Source organism: Convolutriloba macropyga, unplaced genomic scaffold (genome assembly GCF_964194025.1).
Source record: "Convolutriloba macropyga unplaced genomic scaffold, txConMacr16.3 SCAFFOLD_657, whole genome shotgun sequence".
In the NCBI taxonomy this organism is placed as follows: domain Eukaryota; kingdom Metazoa; phylum Xenacoelomorpha; order Acoela; family Convolutidae; genus Convolutriloba; species Convolutriloba macropyga.
Window position 1 is genome coordinate 34,753 of NW_027451067.1, and position 9,449 is coordinate 44,201.

General features: G+C 39.9%; 2 protein-coding genes across 2 annotated transcripts; both read right to left on the minus strand.

The window, feature by feature from the left end:
• Window positions 1-2,306: 2,306 nt before the first annotated feature.
• LOC142356382 (uncharacterized) lies at window positions 2,307-6,387 on the minus strand. Its single transcript, XM_075408306.1, has 4 exons — window positions 4,076-6,387; window positions 3,321-3,931; window positions 2,762-3,166; window positions 2,307-2,599 (listed from the first exon to the last, which is right to left on the minus strand). The coding sequence occupies exons 1-4, from the start codon at window positions 6,385-6,387 to the stop codon at window positions 2,307-2,309; spliced, it is 3,621 nt and encodes a 1,206-aa protein (XP_075264421.1).
• Window positions 6,388-7,378: 991 nt separating this feature from the next.
• Window positions 7,379-8,920, minus strand: LOC142356383 (uncharacterized). Its single transcript, XM_075408307.1, has one exon. The coding sequence runs from the start codon at window positions 8,918-8,920 to the stop codon at window positions 7,379-7,381; it is 1,542 nt and encodes a 513-aa protein (XP_075264422.1).
• Between the last annotated feature and the right edge of the window lie 529 nt (window positions 8,921-9,449).

A 9,449-nucleotide genomic window follows, 5' to 3' on the forward strand; every position in this document is an offset into this window, starting at 1 on the left:
CAGATTTTCACCAAAATTGGCCCAAAAGTTTGCTAAAATTTGTACAAATTTGCAGATTTTAGAGAGTTTGTGCAGAATTCTTGAAATTTTTGGACGCCCGACCGCAAGATGAAAATCCAAGTTTTGAGTATTTTGTTGGGTCGGTATAGAGGATCAAAGGAGTAACAATTTTACGACATTCTGGTTAAAAAAAATGGGTCCTGGCGGGCGAAAAAAATTTGTCTGGTCCCATTTTTTGACTCCAAGTTTTCATTTTCAATTTTGCTTTCCTGACTGCTATTAGCTCTTCTAATCATTATTCCTCAGTTCAGTTTTTTAAAATTAAACTTGTCAGAATTTGCGATATTCCAAATTAAAAATTTGCCAGTTATTCTGACCGAAGACAACAACCAGCATATTTAAATAGACACTTGAGATATTGGCAAGCTATCTTTTTCCAAAATCAAGTAAAACTTGAAAATTAGCGTTTTATATAATTGGGAGTTCGTGATTTTACTGATTTTGCTAATATTGTGCAAAAAAACTAGTTTGATTCTGAAGAAACTGTTGCCACTTAAATAGCTTATGACGGCTAAAAATCTTTTTTTGAACTGAATGTAGAAATTCCAGGATCTTAGCAAAAAAAAGCTGTGCTCTTAATTGTAAATACTTAGTATTTTAGAGCTACTCCATAGTTTTCATCTTTTGAATGGATGATTAGATTTTAAGAAAAGAAAAAACAGAAAGCTTGCCAATTTCTTTCAAAACAACACACCAGCGCCACCTTCTCATCATCTCATCATATCCTTTTTGTTTGGTTATGGATTGTAACTACAGAAAGTAAGCTCGCAGATCACTGACGACTCAACAGAAGCTAGAACGTAAGTTGATTTTTTCCACGTAGTCTATTTTAAGATAAGTTTTTTTATGCAGATATCTGAATAAGCTGCAAGGAATAATTAAACTTTACCATTGCAGCGATATGCTATTAGAAAGGTTTGTGGACACACAAATAAGCTAGTTTTGAATATTAACTGTCATATGGGGGGGAAAGTTTTTTTGAGGAAGCGTTAAAAAGGTACAGCGATTATCAAAGTAACTGGATTTATAAAAACGCTGAAGTATTTTTATTTTAAATCCAAAAATAAATCTTCAGGTCTGAAAAAAAATGTATAAGAGTACGGGAGAATTATGCTTTGAAATACCGAGAAGCGAATATCACTTTACTGACCAATTTTTAATTTTTTTAAAATGAAATACTGATAAAAATCAACTTCGCAACAGAACACTGGATAATTATTTCATATTTATTTGCTCTTGTAGACAACTTGGGGGTTGTAGGAAACATAACCATACAAACAAAAATTGAAAAACTAGTCAAGCCCGCAAACACTTGAATTTTTTGTTTTAGCACAGGATATTTCAGAAACAATTGAACAGTGAAAAGCAAATCTGATGATTGAGACAAATCAAAAATCGAGTAAGTTCTCATATTCAAACCAATAGTTTTGCTAAAGCCGTACTCTGTTTTAAAAAACCCTTTAAGCATCGAATTGAAATCTAAAAAGTTAAACTTTTTGCAGGTATTCCTTGAAAACACATAGTGATGGCTCCAAGTCGCATATACTTGCCAGTCCATTAGTGCTGGCTTAAGTATAGTTTCTAGCGAAGAACTAGGTATAGATTTTTTCTTTTTTGTTTTATTTCTAAAGTTTTTTAGAACTTACACTTCGACCAATCAAACTTTGCCTGAACCGTGGAGTTATTGACCTTCACATTTGCCACTGTGGAAAGTGCAAAAACCCTGAAAGGTTCGAAGCTCAAGAGCGGGTTGTGAGCAACTTGGGGAACGGTCAACTAATCATCACTCTGCGCAAGATTGAGTAAGAAAAATCTTTTTTAGTAGACCGGATATATGGGTAGGAACTATTTTTTCAAAATATCCGGTTCTACTGATTTTTATTGGGTGTAAAATGAATAAGAAAAACTCCTGCATGTATGGCAGCGGAAAAGCTGACTTAGTAGGTTCTTTGCGACACAAACTTTGTTGCAAAAACGAATTTTGATACAGTCTGATATGTGCAGGAAGAACGGTGTTCTGTCACATGCCGTGGCAGATCAACCCCTCCTGGTACGTCAGTGTCCCTCCCTTTCACATGACCTCACTCACTACACACAAGAAATTTCTAGCCCAAAAAGGGGGGACAGTACAAATTTAACTTTTTAAAAAAGCCAATTGGGCCATATAAGCCCGGCTGCAAGTGTTTTTTGGACAATATAGGTACAAATACAGGATGAGACAAGACTTTTTAGTTTTGTTTGGTTCTTCAGTCTTCTTCGCTACTACTTTCTATAATTCTTGCTCGTCTTCTCTTTTTGGTAGGTGGTTGATCTTGCAGATTTTGTCGATCAATCGTTACTGGGAGGTTGGCTGGCGGTTGTGCATCAATTGTGATTGGAGGTTGGGGGCTGCTATCTGAATCTTCTATCGCTTGACTTAGAATAAATCCGTCGCAATCTGCGTCTGTAGAGGAACCACTGTCCGAAAACTCTGACAAATTGTCAAAATCTACCACGTTTTCGTTTAATTCATCCTCGCTGTATTCGCGTTGGTGAAAACCTGGGTCGGGAATTGAGTTGATACTTGTGCTTAGAATGCTATTAGTTTGTGGAATGTTTGCTGACTGTTGCGTTTGGCGTTTGTGTTTTTGCTGGTTTTTGCTTTTCACCTGCTGCCCGCTTTCCTGCGCCCGCTGCCCGCTTTCCTGCGCATGCTGCCCACTTTCCTGCGCCCGCTGCCCGCTTTCCTGCGCATGCTGCCCGCTTTCCGGCGCCCGCTGCCCGCTTTCCTGCGCCTGCTGCCCGCGATCCTGCTCGCTTTCGCCCGAGTCATCCGCTCCCCAATCCGGCTCATTCATTATTGACTTGAAGAACATATCCTCTCGTATCGAACGATGACCATAGGGCAGCATGGAAACTTGGTCACTCATAATAAACCGCTTGTCATCGTAGCCTGACAAAGATTTCTTGTTTACAGCAATTGTGTGCAGCCTGTGATTGCTTGAAGCTATTCGAGTGTTCAGCAAACGCACCACCTCGCCGCCCAAAAGAGTTCGTTTGTACAGCTCGTGGGTCATACTGCGGCGGGCATCTTTTGTCTCTCCTTTTGCTGACTGCTTAGCAGGACCTGAAAAAAAAACTTGATCACTTGCAATTCTTCCGAGCTTTCCTGCCCGCAGAAAAAACTTTAACTATCTGAATGCCTAATGCGTGCTTTTTTTTTACTGAATGATTGCGTTTGGATGGAGATACAGTGGTACTGAAAAAAGACTTATACTTGCCTTCAGCGAGCTTGATTGAGTACAGCTTCGGCTTCAGACCACAAAACTCTGCAATGGGCTTGCTTCCCATTTCATCTTTGAATTTTAAGGTGACACGTGCATTCTCCCTGCTGTACAAAGGGTGTTCTGGTGGAAAGTTTGAGAAATCGAACTGCTCGGCGACCAACTTTTTCCGTTGTAATTCCGCAAAGAAGTCTCTCGAGCGCACTTCATACACGAAAGAGTCCGTGTCTGAATAAAGCAAGTTGCAATCAAAATTCTTCTTCATGAATTTGTAATGAAACTCGAACATGAACTTCTTAGCCAAATCCAGTATACAGGCACCTACTATTGTTGGCTTGTCCCAAAGTATTTCCGATTGATGAAGGCATACTGTGACGAGATCTTCACTAATGATTTTTGACGACTGGTACTCAGGCTTGTCTGTCCACTTCAGCGTTTCCTCCTCTGTGCGGGTCAATTTGACTTTCATACGGTTGCGCTTTCCCTCGCAGGTTTTTCCAAACGATGAGTTGACCATCAGTTTGAAAAAGTTTTCCCCGAATTTATTCTGGGCCCGCTTTCTTTTTTCCGTATTCAGCTTCACATATGGGGCCAGCCACTTTTCTTGTCTGAATGATAGCACTCAATGAAGCTTGGTTACTACCAATCCTAATTCAACATAGAGTTTCAACGTTTGGTAGTGCAGTGTATAATTTTGTTTATCGAAAAGCGTCTGGATGAGCTTTTTAACCTGTGGAGGTTTTTTGACTTGCATGTCAGCCAACAAATCAGACTGATAGTCGCTAAGCCAGCATTCACCTATCGCTTCTTTTGTCGGTGCCAAGGGAAAATCAGAGTGAAGATCATGCAAGCTATCGGGATAACTGAAATCGACTTCGACGATATATCCTACTTCATCGTCATCTGGTGTATTCAGGATTCGATTCAAAATTTCCTGGGCGTTTTCATCTGTCCACTCACTCTTGTCGAACAACTCAAACTCACGCAGGGGGAGCGGGAATTTTTCCATGATTCCAACGTAAAGGTTATTGGCATCGATCATTATGATAAATGATGAAATATTTTTCGGTTTATAGTCCGGCAAGAATTTGTTGTTTGCTCGACAAAGACGCTTGCTGTATACGGAGCTCACTCCTCCTCTAATCAAACTTTCCACCATGTCAAAGTGTTCCCTCTGAGTAAGAAGATGGAGTTCTGGGTTGCAAATTTTAAGCATGGCGTCACCTGATAAGTTTGATGCAGTGTAGTATTGACAACAATCCAGTCCATAAGTCTCATAGCAAACTTTTCGGAAGCATAGAACTACAGCAGCGAGGAGAAAGACATCTGTTTTCAGGTACAAATTGTAGTACTCTCCAATATTTCTACATGCAAACAAATTGAACACTTCAATGGCTCTTTCATATTCTTCTTCAGTGACTGTTACCTCGTACTGCTGTAAACTATTTGTCCACAACTCACGGGGAGGGAGTTGAGTCTCTTCTAGTTTTTCGAAACTGTCTATATAGCAATACGGGAAGGAGCCTTTTTGTTTCAACATATTGACTGATGAGTCGGACCACATTTCGAAGTGTTGTTCGAGCAAAGTGAATTGATCAGCTGGCAGGTTTTGTACCAGCTTGTCGAGTGAAGCGTTCATGAACTTGAAAGAGTCTAGCAGGCGAATATATTCGTATTGACTAGTCCACACGCCTTTTTTGTTTTGAGTTGTCTTTATGTGAACTCCAATCTGCAAAGATATGAATTTCTCGCTCGTGCTTGGCACGACCGAAATTGTGTTCTTCTCGTTTATGTTTTGTTGTGCCAATACTACATGATGAAGGTCATAGTTTGCTAAATTGTGGGCAAAGAGGGGAGTGAAATTTAGAGTTTTGCGTTTTAAATTGCATTGAGCGTGAGCCCTCCCGAGAAATTTCCCAGTGAAGTGACAATGGTCTAGCACTGTTGGATCTTGAGCACTTTTGTTCAAATTAGTTTCGCATATCCGACACAAGGCAGTGTCTTCCTTGGGTGTTGTTGGTTCACCGGAAAAGTTTTTGTGTTGCTGTTTCACATCGTAAATATCCTTGGCGATTGCTTCAATTGACTTGACGAAATCAACCATGACGTTCGGTCCGCTTTTTAGCTCGAAGAAAAACGGCTTTGTTTCTTGCAAGGCAACAAAAAGCAAGGCATAGCTGCATGGTTTGTGCGCCTCCAATGGCTTTGTTACTGATTTTTGTGGAATATTGCTATTCACTGGTTCAATAATTGACTCGAGGTCAAAGAAACCGACAATTGGTGCAAACCAATGTGCCTGAATATTTTTGAATTCAAAGTTCTGCTGTTCAGGTTTCGGCATTCTGATTATTGCTTGAGTGTTCTGATGACAAATTTGTTCATGCTTCTCATGTCGATCTACTAATGTGCTAATGTGAAAACAATTGCGGCATAAATGATTGTCAATGCGTTGTTGGATTTGCTTGTACTTGTGAATTAGTCCTTTGATATTGGTTATGAGCACATAGTGATGCATTGCGCCATCACTTAGCAAGAGAAGATCCAGGTCAAGTTTGAAATTTGTATTTCTCGAAATGCGGAATGGTATCAACTTAATGTTTGAATGTCGGAAAACATTGACACGAACCTGGTTTAGCTGCTCAAATTTTTCCATTTGATGGAAAGCCATTGGCATCATGAATGTTCCAACGGGTTGTTTTGCCCTGGTGTTTTCTGCTCCATACATTATTGGATTTGTCTTCTGTCTCCATGATGCATTGTCCGGAATTAGCTTTGGTCCAAATATTTTATGGTACTGAGCGGTATAGCAGTAGAGAAAACATTTCTCATCTTGTTGATTGCGAATATTCAGCAAGTACTGACATCTTGCTAGCTCGGCTGGGAGAGCTAAATAGGATGAAGCAACAATTGGTTTTGTCTTGACAAACCTTAGTTCGACATTGTCAATGCTATCCACGCTCCATCCGCTACCATGCGAAGCAAAGTGGTTTAGTGAAAGAAGCATTTGTTCAACCATTCCGGCAAAACATGACTTGCTCAATCCAGTGAAATCCAGTCGCTGCATTTTCGAGTTAACAAAAATTTTGATTCGATCTGGTTGGCTGTTGATGTTTTCATCGCTTGTTGGTTTTGTGAATTGCACCAATGCACTGAATTGAAGTTTTTGTGCGCTATTTTGCGTGTTTAGTTAAACAACATTTTCAATCTCGTCCCGTTTGCTCCGCATAAAACTTAGCAGATCTATTTCATGTTCCCCAACCGGTATGTCGTAGGTTTTCAAAACACCACCAAAAGCTTGCTCGGATGGAAGAATTCCAGAACTTGGGTTGTTTTCCAGGTCAGCGTTCCATACTGGAAGTCCATGATTTTTGTTCATATGCTCCATGTACTTGAGGTTGTCTACATAGAACTTGTTGCAGTAGAGACAATAGCGGGGATGTTTTGAGTTGTGTTGCTGTATCATATGCGTTTCGAGTTCTATGACTTTTTCATGAGCAAACGCACATTCATCGCACTCGAATCGGCTGGTTTGGACGTATTGTTTATGAACTGTTGTCATATGACGTCTGAGGCTGCGCTTATCTGCGAGTTTTTTCTGACAAATTGTACACGTTTCAGCGTTCATTTTGAACAAGAGAAAGAGAGAAGGGATAGGAATGCAAAAAAAACTATAAAGTTATGAAAAGGAAATTAAAAGGAAATTAAAAGGAGTTGAAGTTTTTCAATCAAGTGATTTTCAGGTTGAGGCAAAAAGCAAATGTAAGAATTTTATTGTCGGGCAAGCTGTAATTTAAACTTGTTTCATCCAATCAGAGTGCGCGTCTTTTTTGTTTACTTCTGCAACAGAAAACTACTGCACCGCAAACAGCAGTAGAGGGGGACACACCGCGCAGACTGTTGTGTAAACAACACATAGATTTATATGCGCATCGGTTTTTCTACTTTTTGTTTGTTTAAAACAGGTGATATTGAGTTCACAGTTTTACTTCTTATTTGTTTACCCTAATTTTGGTACGGTGTACGACTATCTGATAAAAAAAGTGTTTTTTGATTGTTTACTGAGATTTCACTACAATCCAAGCTTCAGCTGGGTTTATTTCGAAGTGTTGTTCGAGCAAAGTGAATTGATCAGCTGGCAGGTTTTGTACCAGCTTGTCGAGTGAAGCGTTCATGAACTTGAAAGAGTCTAGCAGGCGAATATATTCGTATTGACTAGTCCACACGCCTTTTTTGTTTTGAGTTGTCTTTATGTGAACTCCAATCTGCAAAGATATGAATTTCTCGCTCGTGCTTGGCACGACCGAAATTGTGTTCTTCTCGTTTATGTTTTGTTGTGCCAATACTACATGATGAAGGTCATAGTTTGCTAAATTGTGGGCAAAGAGGGGAGTGAAATTTAGAGTTTTGCGTTTTAGATTGCATTGAGCGTGAGCCCTCCCGAGAAATTTCCCAGTGAAGTGACAATGGTCTAGCACTGTTGGATATTGAGCACTTTTGTTCAAATTAGTTTCGCATATCCGACACAAGGCAGTGTCTTCCTTGGGTGTTGTTGGTTCACCGGAAAAGTTTTTGTGTTGCTGTTTCACATCGTAAATATCCTTGGCGATTGCTTCAATTGACTTGACGAAATCAACCATGACGTTCGGTCCGCTTTTTAGCTCGAAGAAAAACGGCTTTGTTTCTTGCAAGGCAACAAAAAGCAAGGCATAGCTGCATGGTTTGTGCGCCTCCAATGGCTTTGTTACTGATTTTTGTGGAATATTGCTATTCACTGGTTCAATAATTGACTCGAGGTCAAAGAAACCGACAATTGGTGCAAACCAATGTGCCTGAATATTTTTGAATTCAAAGTTCTGCTGTTCAGGTTTCGGCATTCTGATTATTGCTTGAGTGTTCTGATGACAAATTTGTTCATGCTTCTCATGTCGATCTACTAATGTGCTAATGTGAAAACAATTGCGGCATAAATGATTGTCAATGCGTTGTTGGATTTGATTGTACTTGTGAATTAGTCCTTTGATATTGGTTATGAGCACATAGTGATGCATTGCGCCATCACTTAGCAAGAGAAGATCCAGGTCAAGTTTGAAATTTGTATTTCTCGAAATGCGGAATGGTATCAACTTAATGTTTGAATGTCGGAAAACATTGACACGAACCTGGTTTAGCTGCTCAAATTTTTCCATTTGATGGAAAGCCATTGGCATCATGAATGTTCCAACGGGTTGTTTTGCCCTGGTGTTTTCTGCTCCATACATTATTGGATTTGTCTTCTGTCTCCATGATGCATTGTCCGGAATTAGCTTTGGTCCAAATATTTTATGGTACTGAGCGGTATAGCAGTAGAGAAAATATTTCTCATCTTGTTGATTGCGAATATTCAGCAAGTACTGACATCTTGCTAGCTCGGCTGGGAGAGCTAAATAGGATGAAGCAACAATTGGTTTTGTCTTGACAAACCTTAGTTCGACATTGTCAATGCTATCCACGGTCCATCCGCTACCATGCGAAGCAAAGTGGTTTAGTGAAAGAAGCATTTGTTCAACCATTCCGGCAAAACATGACTTGCTCAATCCAGTGAAATCCAGTCGCTGCATTTTCGAGTTAACAAAAATTTTGATTCGATCTGGTTGGCTGTTGATGTTTTCATCGCTTGTTGGTTTTGTGAATTGCACCAATGCACTGAATTGAAGTTTTTGTGCGCTATTTTGCGTGTTTAGTTAAACAACATTTTCAATCTCGTCCCGTTTGCTCCGCATAAAACTTAGCAGATCTATTTCATGTTCCCCAACCGGTATGTCGTAGGTTTTCAAAACACCACCAAAAGCTTGCTCGGATGGAAGAATTCCAGAACTTGGGTTGTTTTCCAGATCAGCGTTCCATACTGGAAGTCCATGATTTTTGTTCATATGCTCCATGTACTTGAGGTTGTCTACATAGAACTTGTTGCAGTAGAGACAATAGCGGGGATGTTTTGAGTTGTGTTGCTGTATCATATGCGTTTCGAGTTCTATGACTTTTTCATGAGCAAACGCACATTCATCGCACTCGAATCGGCTGGTTTGGACGTATTGTTTATGAACTGTTGTCATATGACGTCTGAGGCTGCGCTTATCTGCGAGTTTT